The sequence below is a fragment of the Lissotriton vulgaris genome, chromosome 9, assembly GCF_964263255.1.
Source record: "Lissotriton vulgaris chromosome 9, aLisVul1.2, whole genome shotgun sequence".
NCBI lineage: Eukaryota > Metazoa > Chordata > Amphibia > Caudata > Salamandridae > Lissotriton > Lissotriton vulgaris.
Genome location: NC_141697.1, coordinates 264,014,498 through 264,039,082, shown reverse-complemented (window position 1 = coordinate 264,039,082; position 24,585 = coordinate 264,014,498). Strand labels below are relative to the sequence as shown.

General features: G+C 45.9%; 1 protein-coding gene across 5 annotated transcripts in view; it reads right to left on the bottom strand.

Annotated features, from left to right (window-relative positions):
• Positions 1–24,585, bottom strand: part of TTLL5 (tubulin tyrosine ligase like 5) — a 1,386,223-nt gene that overhangs the window by 1,177,864 nt on the left and 183,774 nt on the right. For all 5 annotated transcript variants that reach the window (XM_086937525.1, XM_086937527.1, XM_086937530.1 and 2 more), the window contains 4 exons: positions 22,340–22,422; positions 20,547–20,653; positions 18,368–18,498; positions 9,617–9,699 (listed from right to left, as the gene is read on the bottom strand). In XM_086937525.1, coding sequence (XP_086793651.1) covers positions 9,617–9,699; positions 18,368–18,498; positions 20,547–20,653; positions 22,340–22,422 — 404 coding nt within the window. The remainder of the gene's footprint in view (positions 1–9,616; positions 9,700–18,367; positions 18,499–20,546; positions 20,654–22,339; positions 22,423–24,585) is intronic.

The window sequence follows — 24,585 nt, the reverse complement described above, 5'->3', positions numbered from 1 at the left end:
CGCTGCTGGCTAGATTCCAGTTTCACCGGGTGAGATTGGCCCTTCGAGCACTATTAGGGGACGACATGGCAGAACCACCTACGATACTGGCATATCAATATGTGGCCACGGCTACGTCTTCAGCTCATTTAATATTGCGGCTATATAGTATCACACTTGGGGAGAGAACGACACATTATGCAAAACCCAGATTGGAATGGCAGACTGACATCGGGACTGAGCTGTCAGAGGACAAATGGAAATATTGCTGCGCTAACGTTAAAAGAGTCTACCTTAACGGTCGACACCGGCTCTTGCACTTTAAATTCCTAAATAGGGTGTATTACACTCCCGAACGACTGTTCCAATATGGACTGCGAGATGCTCCAATCTGTGAAAGGTGCCCGGAGCAAACTGCAACTTTTTTGCATATAGCCTGGCTATGCCCGAAGATTACAGATTTCTGGTGCGCAGTTTATGCGGAAGTGAATAGGGTCACTGACTTGTCCTTAACTCCCACACCGTTGCTTGCATTACTAGGTTACTCCAAAGATGTTGCCGCAGAACATCGCAAGCTGGTGGATACAGCTTTCCTGGTAGCTAGATGCTGTGTAGCGATCACCTGGATGAAGGGACCCACCCCAACACTGGCCAGATGGTCCAGGGATATGCTATATTGTTGCACCCAAACAGGACTGTACATTGAGTTACTCCCCCCTCACAACCGCCCAAAGAACTACTGGGCATTATATTTGGAAAAGAGGCCGTGGCGGACAAAGGCGATTCAGAGGACAGGGGCTCAGATCAGGAATTGGAGGATATGCGAGGGCACAGGAAACAACAGAGAGGACAAGTGACAGAATAGATCCAATAAACGGCCTGGCGATGATGGTGGGCGAAGATGCTGGGATATTGCCGATAATTGTAAATTGCTGTAGATTCTATGACCGATAGGATGGGGGGAGGGCGACAATGGAGGAGGAAAATACACTGTTGATGAATATGATGCCTGTACTGTGTGGGTTGAACCTGCGTATGACTATGCTTTGTGCCAACGGCCACTGTCGATAATATCATGAATCGTGCACAAATGCCAAACTGTATCATTGTGGAACTTATGCCGTGATGTCAGATTTTCTGCCAAATTGTATGTGTATGACTAGAAATGCCCAAAAAAATTGTTTATAATAAAAAAATAAAATTTAAAACGTTGCATTGCAGCCTTCTTTTTGGTCAGGGGAGCCTGGGTGCTTCTTGCTTCCTGTTCCAGCCCGAGTAAGATGTGGAGGAGAGACGGAGAGACGCGGTGATGAGGTAAGTTTTAATGTTTTTACTTTTTTACATTCCCTCACCCTCACCCCGGCACCCCCGATCCATGCCGGCAGCCACTGGAGTAGTGTGGACATGCAAAGCCTGAGCTCTAAATGAGACCTACAGAACAAATAGACTAGAGAAAGCTTGAATTTGAGTGACCCATGTCTGATGTGATAATTATCATATCCGGTAAAATTTTACACCGATGTGTTTGGATTTTTTCCAGTGCAAGAACCATCCCCTTTTCCTGAGAATTTGAGGAATAATATGCTAATTTTAGTACTTCACATTCGAAAATCCGTATGTGCTGGTAAATACTGGCCCTTTTTCCCCTGTTAAATTTTTGCAAGTATGACCTGCCAAAGGGGTGAAAACGTAATCATGCACTGTAATTACCAGGTGCAATAAACTTGGCCCCATAATAATTACAATGCCTGCGCAAACAACTGTTTGTGAACGAATCATAATGTTATTAGCCAATTGTAATCAGGCCCAGAATATGAGCCCAGAGTCAGCCATATAGAGGGAAAAACTTGTGAGCTCTTAGTCCGGTTAAAATTGATGCTCATCATGAACTCGCCATCAACCCCAACTCAGGTAGGCTCTGTGACCTAGGCCTGAGGTTACAGATTGACAGGTCACAGGCGGGGTGGTACGTAGCCGGCAGACAAATGCGCAAACAGGAAACTTAGGTCAATCCCCCGATAAGCACAGCAACACCACAGTGGTCCAAGGAGATTGGGCCCAATAAAACACACATGACCTGAGGAAGGATTAGTTACTTACCTGTAATCCTAGTTCTCATCCAGGGGTATACTCATCAAAATCATAATCTATGAATAATCCCCGCCCATGTGCGGGATCCCGGAGCATATAGAAAATACATATAAATATATATGTGAAAACATATTTGCAGCCTAAAACTTTTCCCAACTGGCAAAATTGCTGCAAAATTACATAAATTAGCAGACACACAGCAGTACTCTCCCAACCTCTAAGGAAGAAAGAGAGCAGTAAACATTTGCATACAACAATGCTTTATTGCCATAGGAAAAACCTGTAATTGCAGGCATTTGCCAGTAGGCTGCAGTAGAGTATAAAGCAACAAAGAAAACGGACACCTTGCCTTTAAGGCATTGGAGTAGGGGTACCGTGCCTTTAAGGCCTGAAGGCGACCCCCTGCTCCCATGGTGCACCACAGGTGGCAGTTGGGTCAGTTCTTTTTGGAGGTGTATAACACCTGAGTAGATCCACAGTAAAACATCTCATAACTTTATGAACATGCTCTTCTGGGGAGGTGGGCGGGAGCTTATAACTTTGATGAGTAAACCCCTGGATGAGAAAAAGGATTACAGGTAAGTAACTAATCCTTCTCATCCAGGGGATACTCATCAATAGTCATAATCTATGAATAGATTAGCAAGCTCATACCCAAAGTCTTGCGGACGAGCAAGAAATAATACATCAAAGACTGAGTAAGTCACACATTGCAAATACATCTTATGCAAATAAGTTCCTTAAAGAGGCCTGCCCTACTCGGGCATCGGCCTGAGTATCTGAGTCCAGGCAATAATGGCGGGTAAAGGTATGCACAGACCGCCAAGTTGCTGCTTTACAAATTTCAGAAATAGGAACATTACGGAGCAGAGCTGTAGTAGAAGCTTTCCCTCTAGTAGAATGTGCATGTGGTTTACCCTGTAAGGTCTTGTTAGCTAGTTGGTAAGCTAAGGCTATACAGGAGACAATCCAGCGAGAAATGGACCGTTTTGAAGCTGACAGGCCAGTATTAGTGCTGCCATAATTAACAAAAAGCCGGTCAGACTTTCTAAGTGGAAGGGTTTTAGCCAAGTAGAACTTCAGGACCCTCCGGAGATCTAGAGAGTGTAATGACCTCTTAGGGAGATTGAGGAAAAAAGGTAGGTAAGGTAATAGACTGATTGATATGAAAGTCTGAAACTACCTTAGGCAGAAAACCTGGGTGCGTTCGTAGGACCACCCTGTTGGCATGAAAAACTGTGTAAGGTTCCTTACAACACAAGGCCTGGATTTCGCTGACCCTACGGGCAGAGTTAATCGCCACTAGAAAAGCAGCTTTCCAGGTCAAGTGCTGCAAAGAAGCCTTATGTATAGGCTCGAAAGGAGCACTCATCAGTTTAGTCAGGACGTTATTAAGCTCCCGGGGAGGGGGTCCTCACCGGTGGGTAGACTTTCTTAAGCCCTTCTAAGAAATCTTTAACTACAGGCATAAGGAAGAAAGATGTTTAAGTAGGTGTCTTCCTATATGCTGTGATGGCAGCTAAATGAACCCTGATGGAGGGGTATTTTAGGCCTGATCTCGCTAAATGAAACAGATAAGGTAAAATCACCTGCTCTTGGCCATGTACCGGGTCGAGAGAGTGCTCATGACACCATAAGAAAAACCTCTTCCACTTGAAAGCATATGACTTCCTAGTGGAGGGTCGTTTCGCTTATTTAAGAATGGTCATGCAGTCTGCTGGGAGGTCTAGGTGCCCATACTGGATGACTTCAGGAGCCATGCCGTCAAGCGAAGGGAGGGCAGATTGGGGTGAAACACCTTCCCCTGGCCCTTGGACAACAAGTCTGGACGGCAAGGAAGTTGCCGGTGCAGGACCTCCGACAGCCATAGACGATCGGGGTACCACCACTGGTGTGGCCACTCTGGTGCTATCAGGATCATCCTGGTGTTGGTCCTGTAGAATTTCTGGATCACCGCCGGGATCAGAGGCTGGGGAGGAAAGGCGTAGAGTAATGTCTGCGACCAGCTGATCAAAAATCCGTTCCCCAGTGATCCCTGTTGGGGGAACCTGGACGCGAAGATGGGGCATTTTGCATTGGCCGCGTCTGCGAACAGGTCTATGTCCGGTACGCCCCAGCGCAGAAAAACCTCCTGCGTGACTTCCTCGATGCGCACCCAATCGTGCGCTTCTACAAAGACTCTGCTTAGGCAGTCTGCTTGGACGTTTTGAAGTCCTGGTAGATTAACTGCCACAATGGAAAGGCCCCTTGCCAGGAGCCAGTGCCAGATGGCTTGTGCTTCCAGAGACAAGACTCTTGACCTCGTGCCTCCCTGTTTGTTCAGATAGAACATAGTTGTCGTGTTGTCCGTCTGAATCTGGAGGTAGATGGTGCACAGAGAAGGGTAAAGAGACTTGAGAGCCAGATGAACTGCTCGAAGCTCCAGGAAGTTGATATGGTAGCCTTGCTCTACTTCGGACCAGAGGCCTTGAACTTGGAGCTGGTCCATGTGAGCACCCCAGCCTTGAAGGGAGGCATCCGTGACGAGTGACTGAGATGGAGGAGGATGAGTGAATGGAACCCCCCGGAGGAGATTGAACCGTTTCAACCACCATCTTATCGAGTCCCTGGCTTCTTGAGAAAGCAAGACCCGGTCTTCCCAGTGATCCGATTTCTGAGACCATTGGTCCTCGAGGGCTTGCTGCAGAGGCCTCATGTGAAGGCGAGCATTGGGCACAATGTAGATGCACGAGGTCATCGACCCCAGGAGAGAGGACACTTGTCAGGCTGTGGGGGCGTGAGTGTCCAGTAGAAGGCAACCCTTCAGGAGCATAGATGACAACCTCTCCTCCGAAGGACACACGCTTGCCTGTACTGAGTCCAGGGAAGCACCCAGGTAGTGAATCCGTTGGGAAGGGTTGAGTACTGACTTCTTTAGATTGACTTGAAGACCCAACGAGTCCATCATTTTGAGGCAGAACAACAGATGGTTCTGAAGCAGAGTCGGAGTGGAGCTTTTCAACAGCCAATCGTCTAGATATGGATAGACGAAGATCTTTTTTTGCGAAGAAAAGTGGCCACTACCGCCATGCACTTGAGAATGTCCGAGGTGCAGATTTCAGGCCAAACGGAAGCACTCTATACTGGTAGTGATGGCGTCCGATCTGAAACCTTGGAAATTTCCGCTGCTTGACTGACACTGGTATGTGGAAGTAGGCGTCCTGCAGGTCGATGGCACACATCCATTCTCCCTGATGGAGATGCGGGAAGATCTGGTGCAGGGCGAGTATGCAGAACTTTTCTTTTTGTATGAATTTGTTCAGCAGCCGTAGATCCAGAATGGGCCTGTATTCTTTGACTGTTACTCTTTTTTGAACTAACAAATACCGGGAGTATATTCCTTGATTTCTTTGCATGGGGGGAACCTCCTCTATGGCCATCTTCTTGAGGAGGACGGAGACTTCGTCTTCCAGCAGTTGACTTTAGAATCGGGGAAGGTGCCTTGCCTGAAGGAGGACATGCAGAGGGGGGGATTTGAACCTCAGCAAGTAACCATGCTGCACAATATTCAGCACCCATCTGTCTTTTGTTATGGATCTCCACTCTGCCAGATGATGAGAAACACCCCCTCCCACCGGAGTGGCGAACAGTTGTGGAGGAAGCAACGGCTCAGGGCTTGGGAGGCTGCTTGGAGGCAGACTGCTGTTTGTTATTGTTGCCTCTTCCTCTGCCATGACGTCGCAGCTGGAACTGCGTTTTCTGCTGAGACTGGGATGACCACTGAGGGGTTTGATCCCTCTGTTGAAAAGACCTCCTGTCTCCCTGGCAAAAGCGCTTCTTGAATTCTTTGAGCTTTTCTAATCCCACAGCCTTGACAGTGTCCATTTCCGCTTTCATTTTGGACATTTTGTGGTCCGCATGTGTCCCAAAAAGAGAATTACCATTGAAGGGGAGGTTCAATGTCTTTTTCTGGGAGTCCGGCTTGAGTCCTGTCAGGTGGAGCCAGGCCGAACGACGGGAGCAAATACCATGTGAGTAGCCATGGGCCGCAAGGTCAGAGGCATCTACTGTGCCGCTGATGACCTGATTGGCTACGAGCCCTCCTTCCTGTATAATTTCAACAAAGTCTTGCCGACCTTCCTTAGGAAGCTTTTCTGCAAAGCGAGACAAGGAGTCCCAAAGGGACCTGTCATACCTTCCAAGTAAGGCAGAGGGCCTAGCTACCTTCATATATGAAGAGGAGGTGTTGCATACCTTTCTGCCAAACGAGTCCATGAGTTTGCAGTCTTTTTCAGGTGGTACTGAGAAGGAGGTAGTGCCCGAATGGGACTTCCTGGCAGCCGCCACAATTATGGAGTCCGCAGGAGGATCAGATCTGAGGAACAAGAGATCCTCTGCCGGGACCTTGTACTTCTTGGCTATCCGAGATGGAACAGATCCCACCACAGCCGGTGTGAGGAAAGTAGCCATAGCCGGTTCTAGAAGGCCGGGAACCAGGGGCAGCAGAGGCCTGGGCGCTGTGCGATGATGAAGGGTATCAAAAATCACAGAAGTGGGTACCACTAGTGTATGCAGCGTAATGTTGAGCTTTTTTGCTCCCCTGCCCAGAACATCTCAGAAAGTCGCGATGTCATCGATTGGAGAGACTCGCGAAGGAGGCGTTGAGGAGAAGGTCGTAGAGTAATCTCGGAAAGACGACCTAGTGGAAGAAGACCATGATGAAGATCTTGTGCGCCGCCTCTTATGGGGCCTGTCACGATGCCTGCTGTGACGGGCCCTGGACCTAGAGCGATGTCTTGATGCGGATCTCGGTCTAGGAGACGGTCTTGGCCTGATAGGAGAAGGTCCTGGCCTGATAGGTGTTCTTGGCCGCACTGAAGAACGTGATCTGGCCGGAGATCTTGGTCAGGGTGAAACCCGGGGCCTCCGAGGAGACCTAGACGGTCTGGCCGGGGTTCTTGCAGTAGACGGAGAGTATGTGCGGGAGTAATCCGAGCCTGGACTACTATGACCGCCAGATACAGCCCCTTGAGGACGATGAGGTACCAAGCTGCGTGATCTGTCCGCAGATCTGGGGGAAGGCTCCGGGGAGATCTCCACGATATTTAATCCAGGAGATGATGATTGGTCTCCTGAAGACCTGGAACCAGGGGACTCCACCACGACCATCACCTGATCCCTCGAGTTTTGACGCTGAAGACGTCTGTGCGACCAATGGCGTTGAGCAGGGTCTTGATGCTCTCGACGTCGATCGCCTGCGCCGTGAGGGGCTCGACTGCGAACCTCGACGTCGATCCGGTGACTTAGACGTCGATCTTCCTCGACGTCTGTCAGATGGAGAGCCTCCATGACGTCGTGTCGACGACGACCCTCGACGTCGTGTCAACGATGACCTCCTTCGACGTTGTGTCGACGGCGACCTTTCCTGGCGTCGCCTCGATGTCGACCTCCTTGACGTCGAATGGTGGGATCTTGAAATCCCTCTCGACGGCGGCCTGCCAGCCGGCGGCGACCTGGATGCCGTCTTAGCTCTCGACGCTAACCCCCTCAGGGGCAGCGGAGAGTGTCTCGACGTCGACGGAAGCCTCGACGGAGACTTCGAGATGGTAGCAGCCACCGACTTCGAGCCCAAGTGTGGCGTCTTGACGCTGACTTACTTGACTGCGGCCGAGATCTTCGACGTTCCGTCCTCTTTCTGGGGGCAGGAGAAGCGGATCGACGCTGTTTTTGGCCATGCTTGCTTGCAGTAGAAAATCTGGGGCCTACAGGAGCACCCACCTGGTGACTTCTGTCTCTCTCCAGCATGGCATGAAGTCTAATTCTCTCCCTGTCGCGAAGAGTCCGTTTACAAATTTTTTGACAGTGGTGGCACTGGTCAGGGTTGTGTGCAGATGGAAGGCACACAATACACACTGCGTGTGGGTCAGCCAGAGCCATCTTCTTATCACAAGAAGGACATTTCCGGAACAAAGCAGGCATTCTGACAGGAAATGCTTGTGGGTTACCACAGAAAACCAATTTATAAGCCTTAATAACCCAGAAAATGTCGAATTTTCAGAGAAAAATCTCTCAAAATTCACAATTTCAGTTAAAAACTGAAGACCTCAAGGTCCTGGACCCTCATAGAAGGAGCCAGAAAAAAGAACTGACCCAACTGCCACCTGTGGTGCACCATGGGAGCAGGGGTCGCCTTCAGGCCTTAAAGGCACGGTACCCCTACTCCAATGCCTTAAAGGCAAGGTGTCCGTTTTCTTTGTTGCTTTATACTCTACTGCAGCCTACTGGCAAATGCCTGTAATGACAGGTTTTTCCTATGGCAATAAAGCATTGTTGTATGCAAATGTTTACTGCTCTCTTTCTTCCTTAGGGGTTGGGAGAGTACTACTGTGTGTCTGCTAACTTATGTAATTTTGCGGCAATTTTGCCAGTTGGGAAATGTTTTATGCTGCAAATATATGTTTTCACATATATATACATATATATTTATATGTATTTCTATATGCTCCGGGATCACGCACATGGGCGGGGATTATTCATAGATTATGACTTTGATGAGTATCCCCTGGATGAGAATGCACGACTTCCCAAAACATCATAAAGTCAGATGGCACATAAAGTTAGGAACACAGAAACAATTAGGAGACAGCACACACACTGGCCCCCATTGTGTCCACGCAAAGTCGAGGTCCACCTGCATTTGTTATCAGGGCCTTATTTATGGTTGTTTTACCAAAAAAGGTTAGCTGGAAGTACTTTATGACACCCAAAAATAGTATAAAGACTTGTTCAAATTGATTTTACTTTGAGAGAGTCCTCAGACCCGCTTCTGTAACTGTGCTCCCGGCCCAAGTGTTTAATTACACCAACTGTTCCTGTTTTGCCAAATGCCTCTAGTCTTCAGTTTTTTCAAGGTAAACTCATATTCGAGCAACAATGTACCCTATAACTAGACCTAGAAAGACTATAGGGGCCTGACATACAATGCCCTTTTGCAATCGCAAACCCTGGAATTAGCAACATTACGTGGTCTGCAACCGCAAAAGGGCTTTTTTATGTACAATAGCTCTTTTACTAGTCATAAAATTCTTTCCAACTCGTCAAAGGGGTTTTGCAATCCTTTCCGATCCACCAACAGGAGGGCCATGAAAGGAGAGTCCCCTTCCTATTTCTGATTTGCAAAGGAATGTATCAATGGTTTATGACTGCAATCACGATCACAAACCATTGATGAGTTACCGACCTGGAAGTTGGGGTGCCAATTGATTTGCAAATGCAAGAGGGGTCCTGTTAGGTCCCCTTGCCCATGGGCAATCGTGTTGGCAGCCTTGGGCCGAATAGGTAGTGGTTCAAATGACAACTACCTCTACCTCCAAAGTTTCCCAAAACAATTTTTTAAAAGCAGTTCCTTTAAGTTAACGGGCTGCTTAAAAAAGTGCTTCTTTAGAGAATGCTATCATAAATATAGCGGTCTGCAGTCCCTTGCAGGCCAACATTACTGTGATGGCAGCCAATCACAGGGGGCCACAAATTGCAACCTGCTTAATCAATATTGTTATGTCACACTCACCGAGTTAATCAGGTACACCCCTCTCCCTCGAGAAGATGCCACTGGCTTCACGATCCAGGGACCCCGGTCCTTTGCAAAAGCATCTAACCAAAAAGAAATAGGAGAAATAAAGTTAACATTAAGCAGGGAGTAAAAAATTGTTTTGCATAAAAAGATAAACTAGGTAAATAATGTGGTGAAAGTTTCGGAACAGACTCCTGGTAAGAAATTCTTCAAATAAAAACATGTCCTACTTGTAATGTCAGCTGTCCGTCATGATCTCAATTAAATTCACAGAAAATATTCGCTATGCCTACAGGTAGAATTCATAAACACATTTTACAGAGTGCTTAAAATTTTCTTTAAAAAAAACCAACCCTTTCTAGAAAAAAACGAAAATATTTATCTATGGGAAGGGAAAAATTATATAAATATATATTTATTTTTAATACTAAAGTTGCATTACAAAAGCAACTTTAGTAAATCACAGCAGTGACAATTATTTTAATTCCTCTTAAAAAAGGCAATAAGTGTAGAAAATGAGGCACGATAGACAGCAGCCTCCGCAAACTCTCTACAACTTCAAATGCCCATGATTAAAAAGTAGAATTGCAAAACTTTCCTCGTTTATAGGATATTCATTGGCATGTGTCTATTTATTTATTTATAATAATAATAATAATACTGGTATTTATAAAGCGCGAACAGCTGCCTCAACTAGGAGGCGTTCCGGCGCTGTGAGGGCATGGCAAGAAAGCTAGCTGGGAGTCTGCGGCTTAGAGAGGCTCCGAGAACAGCCACGACTTAAGCTGTCTCCTAAAGCTTGTTTCTGATTGGGCCTTTCGCAGCTCAGGAGGTAGGGAGTTCCAGAGACGGGCCACGTTGGCTGAAAAGGTCCGGCCGCCCAATCTAGCCCTTTTGACTCGCGGCACACTCAGTAGCACCTGATCATTTGAGCGAAGGGAGCGGGTCTGTGTGTATCTGGGCAGACGGGCTCTCAGATAATTAGGGCAAGTACCGTAGAGGGACCTGTAGGCCAGAGTAAGAGTTTTAAATTTTATTCTACTGGCAATCGGGAGCCAATGCAAGGCCCGAAGATGGGGGGAAATGTGCTCTTTGAAAGGAATATGCTTAAGCAGCCTGGCTGCCGCATTTTGCACCGTCTGCAGCCTTTGGACCAAATATTTCGGGAGACCGCTATACAGGCCGTTAGCATAATCCAGTCTCGATGTGATGGTGGCATGGATCACGGTTTTCCGGCATGACTCAGCCAAAAGTTTCAGGACTGGGCGGAGATTCCTCATTTTGCTCATGCAGCACCCTGTGACCTGATGGATCTGGGGCACAAAAGAGAGATTTTCGTCCCACTTGACCCCCAGATTTTTTGCCCATTCGGGAGGGGGGAGGTGGGGTACCCATCTCAATCGGCCACCAGAGCTCAGCTGGAGGGTGACTGCCTTTACCAAAGAAGATCACTTCCGTTCACTTCCTAAATGTATATGGTGGGCGTCTGCATAGCCTATGTCCTTTTGCTGCAACTGCCCTTTCCAACGCTGTATTGGGTGTTGTGATTGGTGCTGTGGTTCCTGAGATTACCCGCCTCAAAGGTTTGGGCTCTCTCTTCATTATATTAGTATGGATGAAAGTCCACTGTCTACAGACATTCAAGCACATGGACCCACTGGCATCTCTCAGGTAGAGTCGCTGCAAAGGTCCCTTGGGAAAGGGGTCTCCAATTCTTAAGGGGAAAAAGGAAGTATTTCTGAAAAGCAGGTGCATGCAGTCACTTATCTTCCAATGCTCATCATCCATAGGTATGTATGGTGTGTGAGTGAGAAAAATTGTTCTGTAAAATAATGTTTCAGGTGTTTGTAGCAGCCAATAGGCACTTCTATAACGTGTACCTGTTCCAGCCAGGGGCAGCTCCTCCACTCAGGCGGAGGAGCGTCACCCCACTGCTTTCTCGCAGTGCGAGAAGCAGAAACATAAAATAGTAATAACTTTCAGTTATTACCATTTTATGTTTGGCTGCGGGTGGGCGAGGCTGATCTGCGAGCAGCCAGGGCAGGGGAGGAGTGGTGTGCATACTCCTTAGAGTATAATGTTTGTTAGGTCGGCCCTCTGGGGCCACCCAAACCAGTCATGCGCACTTTGATCTTCTACTGCAGGTTGCAATGCAGCCTGCATGGAGAACATGGCCCCCCGTAAACCCCTGGCTGGGCGGCGTCCCCACCAATCACAACGCTGCTTGCAGTGTTGTGATCTGGTTAGGGGAGGGTCCAGAGGGTGCCTGGCTCCCTGCTTTTTAAAAATGAAAATTAAGCCCCCCCCCCCTGCCTGACCCTCCCCCTCCACGCACGACTCCCCCACCCACGAGCCATGTCGGCCATGACTGGTTCCAGCTGCAACTTACTTACAGCTTGGTGAAACAGAGCACTGGTTTCAGTTTGTCTGAGCTTCTGTATAAGGAGATGGCTGATGCTTTTTAGGACTCGCCTAGGCAATGATTGTGCATTCTCTTCGAGACATGCTTTATGTAAGATATGGTCTTGAAAAAACGCCCATCCTTTTCAATGGTTCCTGTTGCTATCCGTTAGAAATGCTGGCTTTTCCGTGGTAAATACACTTAGTAGTTCCTCCTTTTGGAATTTTGTATCCTCCCAGGAGGACTGCCCTTCTTACATGTGTCCTTACTGTTCAGGTTATGTATACTTAGAGAGAACATTTTAGTTGGCCTGCCTCTTTGCTCGCTAACTGTTCTGTTTACATGTGCAATGAAAAATGTATTTATTTATTTATTATTGAGATTTATAAAGCGCATACGTATGCCTGTGGGCGTCTTGGCGCTAAGATTACTGTTAGGATCTCTGGAGGTGGCCGCACAGTGGCAAAAAGGACTCATTACTGGTTAAACAACCACGTCTTCAGCAGTTTCCGGAACTGGAGAAGGGAATGACACGATCTAATTGTTAACGGAAGCGAGTTCCAGAGTCTGGCTGCTGTCACTGTGAAGCGCTTGTCTCCCCAAGTAGCTGTCCTGGTACGGGGTACTGCCAGTAGATGCTGTGACATAGATCTCAATTGTCTAGATGGACAGTAGGTAGTAAGCTGTTCTCGCAGGAACAGTGGGTCTTGGTTGTGGATGGCCTTAAATGTCAGACAGAGGGATTTAAATTTAATTCGATTTCTGATTGTTAACCAGTGGTAGTTTCTGATGGCATGACTGATATATTTAAATTTAGGGGTCCTGGATAGTACTCTTGCTGCCGCATTTTGAATCAATTGCAGCTTGGAGAGTACCCTGTTTTGTGCATTGGCAAATAGGCTGTTGCAATAGTCTAAAGAGGAGAGCACGAGGGTGCTCACCACAGTTTTGCCAGCGCTTTCAGAAAGAAATGGGATGATTTTCCGAATAAGCCTGAGTTTGTGATGGGCATTTGCCGCAGTTTGGTTGGCATGTGCCACGAAGTTGAGCTTCTCGTCAAAGACTATTCCCAGATTTCTGACCCTTGCTACTGGTACTGGTACGGCTCCCAAGGATGAGGGGCACCATTCTGCTGACCATAGGGGGGAGATCTTCCCGAAGATAATTACCTCCGTCTTCACGAAGTTCAACCGAAGGCAGTTGGTATTCATCCAGTCTTTAATTGCTGACATGCCTTCCTGAAAGCGTGCTGCCACCTGTTCTCCATTATTATTTATGGCAAGCACCAGCTGGGTGTCATCAGCATAGGAGGTAAGGCTCATCTGGTATGATTTAATAACCCTAGCTAAGTCTGACACATAAATATTAAATAGTGTCGGACTTAGAGATGAGCCTTGAGGAACACCACATGGCAAGGCAAGTTCTGGTGATTTAAAAGGTCCCAGCGTCACTGCTTGTGTGCGGCTAGACAGAAATGAGGCCAGCAGGTCTTTGGCTTTGGCACCAATGCCCAGATTTCCGACACGGTCAATCAGAACGGAATGATTGACCGTGTCGAAGGCCGCTGAAAGGTCCAAAATTATGAGGACAGCAGTCCCTCCAAGGTCTCTAATGGTTCTGATATCATCAGCCGCCTTAATTAAGGCAGTCTCGGTTCCGTGGAGTTTCCGGAAACCGAACTGCGTGTCATCAAGCAGATTGCTTTTCTCAAGGTAATCAGACAGCTGGCCATTTATTGCCTTTTCGACAACTTTGGCTAAAAATGGCAGACTGGCAATGGGTCTGTAGTTCTTCAACTGCTCCTTATCTAAACCTGTTTTTTTAAGGAGTGGTTTTATAAGGGTATTTTTTAGGGTGTTTGGATAAATCTCTGACCTAAGTATCGTGTTACAGACTAGCATAATAGCTGGGCTGATGGTGTCGATAACTGGTAAGTAAACCTTGGGTGGGCAGGGGTCCAAGGCGGATCCTGTTTTTATTGACTGCATGATGTTCCTGATTTGTTCCTCCTCGAGATCCTCAAACTGGGTGAGCGAGCAGGTGGGAGGACAGGTATGTGTGGTAGTTGAAACTAGTGGGTCGGTGGTCGAAAACTCTAAGTAAATGTCATTAACTTTAGAGAAAAAAAAGTTTGCCAGCGAGTTACAAAGAGCCTGCGATGGAATAGGTGCTGTGTCGGCAGGCTTCCCAGCCAGTTGTTTCACTACCTCAAATAGCGGTTTGCTGGAGTTTTTGGCATTATCAATTTGATCTCCCAAAAACTTTTTTTTGGCCTCTAGAATCATTTTTTTGTAACTAAGCTGAGTCTCCTTATAGCGGAGTTTGCAGACTTGATCGTAAGACTTTCTCCAGTATCTTTCTTGTTTTCTGCATTCTTGTTTTTGTCTCCTGAGTTCTTCTGTGAACCATGGAGCCGAAGGCAGCTTTCTGTTTCTAGAGAAGATCTTAGAGGGAACCAGTAGGTCCATTGCATTTCCTATCCAGTCTATAAATTGTTTAACGGCTTCATTAGGGTCCAAGGGTGTGATGGGGCCGGTTTTGATCAGGAGGTCTGTGAGAGCTCCATTATCAATATCTTTCCATACTTTGAAGGGCTCTTGATTTAAGTGAGCCTGTCTGGTTAGGGGGAGTCCAGTAATAGGAAGAGTGCAGAGTATGGCATAATGATTAGACCATGTAAGGGGGAGGATATCATGGACTGTTATCCCTTCTATGTTGGAAAAAAAATGCCATCTAAAGTATGGCCAGCCTCATGAGTGGGGGCATTAACCAGTTGATGCAGCCCCAGGCTTTCTAGGTCCTCCCTTAGTGCTTGGGAGTCTACATCCTCCTTTTTCTCTAAGTGAAAGTTCATATCCCCTAGAACCATCGTGGAGTCCTCAGTCACCAGAGATTCAATCAGTGAGTTAAAATTAGCCAGGAAAGCTGCACGCGGGCCAGGTGGTCTGTACATGAGTATTCCTTTTAAAGTGAATGAGGGAGTTACCTTAATGGCAAATTGAAGGGCTTCACAGCAGTTGGATGGAATCAGGGAGGTTCTGACAGAGAAGTTGTCACGAAGAATAATTGCTAATCCTCCTCCTTTTTTTTCTCTGTCTGTCTAGTCGATGTATCGTGTAACCCTGCGGTACAGCGACCACTATATCTGGGCCTGAATCGGCATCCATCCAGGTTTCAGTTATAAATAACACATCTATGTTTTTATCGAGAATCAGATCTTGAATCTCCTGACGATGTTTTCCAAGAGATCTGGCGTTAATGAGTGCAGTTGTGATAAACTTGGCTTTCATTATGGTACTGGGTATGGCACCTATTTTGCTGGTGGTGAAAGGTAGAGGTAAGGTGCAATGAGGACAATTGTATGTTACCTTCGTACCGATGTGCTCAGGATCGTATAAGGGACAGGTATTAGTTTGAGCTGACCGTAGCTGTAGGAGGTCATCAGCCGGATAGCGTACGAGCACACTTTTATCTGATGGACCAAGGGTTGTGGCCCTAGGCCCGGTCCTGGTGCGGACGGGCGCAGAGGGGCTTGCCTTTGGCGCGCCTTCGGCGCGCCCGCTGCGCCGTCGGGGATTAGTGCACATTTTATGGAAGAGAGGAAGGGAGGGTGGGAGGCAGCAGCGACTAGCGCGTTACCCCTTCCTCACCCAAAATGGCGTCCACCCACGGTCACAACAGCGTCCAAATCGGCTGTGCAGGGAGTGAATGCGGGTCGGGCAATATCTTTCCGTCCAAGTAGGTATTTTACTAAAAACACGATATGTGAACACCCTAAATACAATTGTTAAAAGAGCGTGTGCAAATTGCTCTGAGAGAAAGAGAGATACGATTTTTTAAAAAGCGCTATAAAAATGCTGTGCTACAAGTCAAATACAGCCCCCGGCTTCCGCCTCAGGGGTAGCTCCACAAGTAATCTGTGTGACTTTGAAAATGAGCAACTTAAATAGTGAGGGAGGGCGGGAGGCAGCGGCGACTAGCGCGTTACCCCTTCCTCACCCAAAATGGCATCCACCCACGGTCACAACAGCGTCCAAATCGGCTGTGCAGGGAGTGAATGCGGGTCGGGCAATATCTTTCCGACCAAGTAGGTGTTTTACTAAAAACACGATATGTGAACACCATAAATACAATTTTTAAAAGAGCGTGTGCAAATTGCTCAGATAGAAAGAGAGATACGATTTTTTTAAAAAGCGCTATAAAAATGCTGTGCTACAATTCAAATACAGCCCCCGGCTTCCGCCTCAGGGGTAGCTCCACAAGTAATCTGTGTGACTTTGAAAATGAGCAACTTAAATAGTGAGGGAGGGCGGGAGGCAGCGGCGACTAGCGCGTTACCCCTTCCTCACCCAAAATGGCGTCCACCCACGGTCACAACAGTGTACGAATCGGCTGTGCAGGGAGTGAATGCGGGTCGGGCAATATCTTTCCGTCCAAGAAATGACAGTTGCATCATTTGCTTGTCATCGCTTTATATCCCTGTGCCTCCCCTCACCCCCTACAACTCAGCTTTGGTTGCTTCAAGTCCCTTAAACTTCCTGTACCTCCCCACAACACTGCTCGAAGGCCCCACCACCTCTTCCAGGCCCCTGCTGTTTTGCTTTTTTGTTACTTTACAAAGCTTTTATTTATATAGCAAACCTAGCCATGGGCTCGGGGAAATTAAACAATCAGCCCATTATCAGAGGATTTTGAGCCTGACAGCAGACTCAAACACAGCTCCCCAGCTCACCAGTCAGCAGCTCTCATCGCTGTGCCATATACTTTGCCTAGCCATGTTGCAGGGGGTAGTACCATATGTGGCCAAAAGAGGTCCAAAGGGACTCCTAGTGGCAGCTTGTGGTATTGCACCCTCACAACACTGCTCGTCTTAACGTGGAGTCAGAACTGCCATTTTCACTTCCAGCGATACGGCACCAGGGCAGGTGTACTACATTAAACAAAAACACAACAGAGTTCTTTATTTGATTAAGGTGGGGAGGGCATATCTCTTGCATAGGTTAAAAACATTGCCATTTAGAACGCCAATAGCTCCAACTGCAACAAATGTAACACCTATTGCATTTCCAATGCTTGTTTTTAGCTAGGCGACTGCAAGCATCATCTAACTTACTAGTGTCTTAACTGCAGTAGAACACTATGTCACTTTAGGACATCTAACTCCTCCGGGTCTTTCCAGACCCAAGAAAAGAAAATATGTCACTTTGTCACAAGACCTCTATGGGATGTTAATGCATAGAATCCTGTAATGTGTACCAGGATCCTAGGTCTCTTCTGTCGCAACACCAGCTCAGGGCAGACTAGTAAAATAATGTAAAAAGAAGGGATTCTGAGTTTGTGGGGTTAGTGCAACTGAGACTGCTCTGTAAACAGCTGAGCAGGGTTTCGGGACATATGTACAGAATTTAGGTCTTGGGAGATCCTAATTGCGATTCTATGCAAATCGCAATTAGGAAATCGCAATTTTTAGCGTACAGATATGTACAAGTTAGTAATAGCTAGTCCAAATGGGGTAGCAACTTTGAAGTTACATTTTTTAGGAGTAGGTAGTGATTCGTTGCACCACTCCCTGCTCTTAAAAAATATTTGTTTCAACATTCAGAACGGTGAAAGGGTCCTTTATTTGGGAATGATTACCACCACCCTTAAGGTGTCGGTAAAAAATTTATCTTTTTCAACCGTAATTAATTCACAAAACATTCATAATTACTGCGATTCGGTATGAGGAAGGGGCTCCCTAAACACACCCCTTCCAAATTTGCCATTCAATAACAGGTTATTGAATTGCAATTTGGCTTTTGTACATTTTGAAAACTTTTTTTGCGGTGGCAAACAGCCCGTTTCTGCAAATCGGGCCATTTGCGACCTCAAAATAGGGTTTTGTATATATGGTCCTTCCTTCCTTCTGGGTGGTCAAAATAATCCAACTCCAAAAAACACACACCCACAACGGGAAGGTCTGATGTGCAATGAGGCATCGCATTGCCACTGTCCCCACTTTTTAGGAGTAAGAAAGCCATAGCATCGGGTTCACATAAGTGGCTAAAGAAAAGGTCTGTTGTAAATGGTCAAAACATGAAGGAACTGAAGAGTTGAGCCTGCTCGTCTTCATTTTCATATACACAAAAATGTCAGAAAAAGAAATTATTATTTCAGGTCTCAATATGATTTTTTGAGCTTTAAATGTACAACCGAGAAAAAGTACAGGCTCCATATTTACCTCCCTCTTGTACCACCTTTCTTTGAAATACAGACATTTACATCATTCAATATGACTTCACGTGAAATGCCCCAACCCTAATCCACAATTTTGCAGAGGGGTTTGTTATTGCTGTCTTTTCACTCACTGCAGAAATCCTGGTACTCTGTCGGAAGAATGAAGGTCTGAGGCAGAAAATGGAAGTTCTTGAACCCATAGGTCTGCTGCATCCGATGGACGTTCTTGTACAGTCTGTCCTTCCGGGTCAGCTCGTAGGATCTGCAGGTGCATAAATACAGAAGTTGGAGCAGATGAACAATGCTGACAAACCGCGAACAAGACCCCCCCCCAAAAATGTACAATCCCGACAACAGCATCACATTCAACACACAGATGCAAGGAACAACCATGGAGTGTCACATCATAAAACCATGTCACACAATGAGCTGCAGGTCTCAGCAAAAGCATACCACAATCAAAACACAATATCAAGCAACACACTGACTGAAATGCTGTCTGAAGCAATGGCCGTAGCCGCGAACACCAATGAAACCCTATGCTACAAGCAATCAACACAATGCCATGGCTTCACATCAAAGAGACACAGTAAAATCATGGAACCCCACAATTCAGAGCGATTATCTCAAGTAAAAGGCACAAGGCCCCACAACACACAGTAAGCTAAACCTACCTGCAATAGACCAAACTCACAAAAATCAAAGCTACTGCCAATGGAAAGTATACAGAGCTACAATATAGGTACACTATCACATATCACATGTATAAGGTACAAAACCACTACTCATATATTCGCTATAAAATGTTACACCACGCAGGATTATAGGAGCAAAACAGAGATAAAGTCAGCTACAGAACAAACACTACAAACAAAAAACAGTCCACAAAACCCATAAAGCAACAGCTCCCAGCAACAGACAGAGCCCCAAATTGACATCCATAGGCACCAGGCAAGAGACCCAAAAACCCACAACACACAGTTACTGGAACGAGTAAATGATAAATAACCCTTAAAACATACACATATAGCAACTACCAGGCACACGGGCACACTTCCCCATAACAAAAGAGCCACAGAACACCATCAGGAAAAGGCACACAGTCACAACGCGCATTGATAAGCACTTGTTTCTGCTTCATGATGCACAGTAACAGTTCAACAATACGACAAAGATATGCGGATCCACAATGATATTCAAAATATCCTGACGATATCCCACAAAGTGGAACTTCTCTTGTTCATTCTGCATGCCTGATTACATGATTTTTCCCTAAAATGTCCCATCCGGTTTTTATTCTCCTACTCCAATCTCACCCTACCACACTTGCCACTCAGTTCTTCCTCTTCATTCAACATGTTTCCTAAAATGTTTCCAGTCCTAAAATCTCTCAAATGGCTACCCTACGAAGCACAAATTCAGCTAAAGATTGCTGTTACGGCGCACAAAGCCCTTCACTTTAATACTCCCAGGTACCTGGCGCAAAAACTTGAACTATCTTGTGGGGAGAGAGCATCAAGAAGGGCCACTACTTTCCTCTTGAAACCACCCATCCTTCTCCGGTGCCGCCCCAAAGATATGGAACTCTCTTCCGCCGGAAGTACACAGACTCTCCTCGACAACTGCGTTCAAATTGGAAGCTAAAAGATTTCGAATGAGCAAATTCTAACTTTAAGAGGGCTAGGCCCACTTGCTCGGTGTCATTGTTCCTGCTACCATGGGACCTCCATGTTATATGGCTCCTCTTTACTGCTTATTATTAGCCCCTTCATTGCCCGCTTACACCGGTTTATTGTATTACTTTCCTTTTCTCTCTCGATGTTCGGTATTGTATTTATGTCCGCCCTTCCATCCTATTGTAAAGCGCTCTGATAGCCTTCGGGATCATGTTCGCGCTATATAAAACTTTATAAATAAAAAATACTTTGTTCTATCCTTCTTTCATTTCAGATCCGATTTATATTATTGTCATCTCATACTTTTCATGCTCTGTTTGTTGAACAACACTTATTCAATTCTCTCTTGAATTTCTAATCCTATTCTTATTTGCTCTCAGTTCCCACTCTGTTCTCATTCATGCCCCTTCTCACGACCTTGTTTTCCTTCTCCTCGTCTTTCACTTTCCAACCATGTTTGTTCTTTCCTCTTCTCTTCTCATTTCACACATATTCTTGTTCACGTTCTTTCATTTTACACCTGTTCTTGTTATCTTCCTCTTTCACTTGCTCTCTCTCGCTTCTCATTCTCACCATTCCTGCCTGAAATACACAAATATTGGTACCTACTTTGTTCAGACACTGCAGCACTTACCTGGGGAAGTGGTTGACCTTCTGGAACTCCAAGAGACTACGCATAAGATAGGGCTTAAGGTGGGATCCAGTCCACATGAGGTTGAAATCGTTGCTGTTTTGAGCGACCTGATGGACCATAAAGAGGTTGATGAATCAGTCCACTGACTTTACATGCACCACTTCTACTGACTGGACATTGCTTAGTGACATGAGACTAATTAAATCTAAATGCAAGGTAGCTTCTGGATTACACTACATCCAGCAAGAGAAGAAATGGCACGGTCACCTAAAGGTGCCCTGTAAAAGAAGCAGTGGGGTTAGTTATCCTACATGGGAGGTGATAATGATGCACATCATGTAAGCGAGGAGAAAGTCTGTCCAGGACCTCTATCTAAGACTAAACAGTGGGCGCACCATACAATGGAATTCTGAATTCCCTCCCCCATTAGAGCATTACCACCACAAGTAGCCTCTGCTACGACCAATACCTAGTACAATTGGGAATAACCACCAATGAAACATTTACGATGACCACCAACAATGTCGGCATGTTTTAGTTCATTCTGGGTGACATCTGTCTCACTGGCAACTTGCGCCCTAGGTTTCCATTAGGTCCATTACTGTTGTCAGCCACTCGGTGATCTTACAAAGAGGCACTACAGGCAGGCTGCTATCATGAACTAAATATTAATGCAAGCACCAATGACACTCTTCAAGACTACCAATTGTAAAACCCATGTTACCACATCAAAAGTATCTCTTTCAGACAGAATCGAGAAATTAGTCACAATTTAAATAAGCAGGTAGCAATCACACACTACAGAGTACATGCTTCATTTCTGAGGGACAGCCAGATCAAGATCTGGGTTTAAGGTCCGCAACTCTCAAATCATTATACCCATATCGCCGAGTAGAAATATGGAATTTAAGATAAACAATTCAAAGAATTTTCTCCTTTCTGGTATATGAGATGACATCTTTCCGCTTCTCCAAGCAAACACACCCAGAGAGGTAAAGAACTTTGCTGTGATCATGGATTCATGGGTAACACTCCACACCTGATCAACAAAGTGATCAGAGAAGCTTTCTATAGGATGAGAACAATACAATTAATGTTCCCTTACTATGGGTCCTTTTCTGATACTCCGTCCCCTTTTTATAAAACTGAAGCAGTTTCTCTGTACATGCAAGGTCTGGGACCCTTTCATGAAACAAAATGGGCCACCAATAGTCATCTTGAATACACAAACAACAAAACCCTGTTTTGTCCCCAAATCAAGACCAAGTGACTCTCAGAGAAGTAATACGGGTTGTGTATGCAACCCTCAGACCTATGCGTCACACTCTTTTTGCCACTTTGAGATGAAAGCGAGAGAACTTAGCTGTCGTACCTGTCCAATACCTGTAATGCATATTGTGATGGGACACTTTCTTCAAGCATCCAGCAGTTTGTCATCTTCTCTACAACTCATATGGAGATAACTGAAAACCTTATCCGCTCTAGAGAGGTTCATCAGACCATGAAGTAGAATTACAAGGAGCTAAGATAAAACAGTAGCACTAACCTATGAGCCCCCACAAGTAGATCTCCTATTCTTCCACTTGCATCTATTACAGCTACACAAATTACCCGATTGCCTCTCTCTCAACATGCAGATAAAGGGTGCACACTTTAGGACTGAATAACCCCCTGAGAAGAAGGAGATTCAAAACCTGAACTTGGGCACATCACTTGTTTGGATGTGGAATTCTTTGCATCATTGGGTAGACGGACTTCTGACATGCCATACACCACAGTAAATCACAACATACCTCTTGAAAACCATGTGCGTCCAAAATGCTGCGGACTAACCGACTCTCAGTGCGAACAATCTTATAGCCCAGGTGATAGCGCTCTGCAAAAAACAAATCATATAAATATTAGAGGGAGGCAGGATCAAAGAGGAATATATACTGGTCTAAAAGACAGTTTGACTGCTTGTCCATTACAGACTTTTGCACTTCTTCAGGGGAACAAACAAGACACTGCCTGAATGAGTTGATTCCTCAGCAACATGATGTACACAAAAACTTCATCAGATTTATCCATGACTGCCAGGAAGCCACAGAGTTCAAACTACTTGTGGAACACACATTTTCGACCCTGTGCTTACTGAAAACAAATACAGTGAAATTACTGAAGGTAATGGATAAAGTATCAAAGGAAAGGAAATGGTGAGATTAAAACGTGATACGTTTCAGTTTATTCTGGATGCAAACTGTGTCATGTTGCTCTTTTGCTGGCTGCTTAAAGTATGGCTTTCTACTAGGTTTGTTGATGTTATAAGCTATCGCTAATCTGACAATGCTGAAAGAAGATGGGGACTATTACTCAATATCCAAGGGAGGTTGTTTAAAGCAGCCAATCTACCACCAACTAGTTTTCACTTATAGAATTAGTGGCGAGACCTAAGTAGAGCACCTACATGTATCTTATTGTCTTCGGGGGAAAACAATTTGCATCAAGAACAGAATTTTAAAAAACTTCAAAATTAGACAAAGGCAGGAAAACAAGTTAACTGCTAACAGGTTAAGGAGACAAGGAGGTTCATTGTTTTCTAAAACCCATATGTTGAATGGCAGCTGTTCACTTGCACTCCTACAGTAAAGAGATTGAAGTATCATCAAAATGGCACCACAGAGACTAACAAAACCCTTAAAAGGGTGTGCATCACAGGTGATGTAGTATGGAGTGGTGCCAAGATCCTGGAGAGAGATTGTAGCAGCCTTGAAATTACCAATAGCATCAGTACATATGGTCTTGTATGCATTTCAGCTTGTTCCACAATAACTTTCTTAAGTTTCCATGATACTAGTGCAAGGAAAAAGGGCATTCATACCATCTGTTTCCCCTAGCAGCAACAACTAGTACACTTGGCAAAAGCATCATCCAATAACAAGGAGCCCGCTGGGTGATCAGCACCATTCATTTCCAATCAGTACACTGGATGAAGTGAAACATCCACAACCAGAAGGACCACCGAGCTATCACAAATTCCTAAAAGTTCACTGACTGACCAGCACAACGCATCACTGAACAGTTCAGCTGACTAAAAGCATCAGCCACCTCCAATCACTAACTGAGATAGCTGGAGCATCTACCCCAATCAGTCCACAAAGCTGGTACCATCAAGAATCTCAAAATAACTCAATGTGCTATCAGCAACACCCAACGCCCACCTCCAGCTATTCCACTGGTCTTGCAATTCCTGTTCCACCTCATTACCCTCCAATTAGCATTGTACTTCGGGGAGAGATAGACAAAAAATACTCTGTGCAATCTGGCCCATTGTAAATGAGATTATCCAAGGGCTAGTGAGAGCCTTAATATCCCTTGATATTCACTTTTGCTGACAATAATCCTGAACTTACAGCAGCCTTTGCAAAGTATTTAAATGAAGGCTGGAAAAGAAGAGGGGAACTGAAAAGCAAGTTAAATAAAAACGAGTGTTGCAAGCACAAAATGGAGGTTCTATCCTCTGTCAAATGCCGACATTGCTCATTTAAAACCTGTAAACAGATAGGTAACGAAGAACGGACTAGGAGCCTCAGAGGAGGCTTGTTAAATTGTCGATCCCTCCCGAGACACGCCTTACAAATTTGGGACCTGCTCTTAGAGGAGGGCTTGGATATACTCTTTCTGACGGAGACATGGCTGGGGGTAGACTCCGATCCCGAGGTTATCGAATCCCTTCCACCCGGCTATATTATAGCCAGGGTGGACCGACCGTCTGGCCGCGGAGGTGGGATTGCAATGATTAGCAAGGCCCCCCGGATATGCTCCCTCGAACCTCTTGGTATAGAGAACTGCGAAGCTGGCAAATTCGCACTGAAGCTTGGCCCTCAGGATCACATCTCGGGTGTCCTCCTTTACAGACCTCCTGGGACCCTGGGAAATTTTAGGCCGGGTTTGCAAGAACACCTTGATCACCTAGCACTTAGACATAGGAAGGTTCTCCTTTTGGGTGATCTTAATATACACTTTGATGATATCCAGCTAAAGGAAGCCACGGAGATGA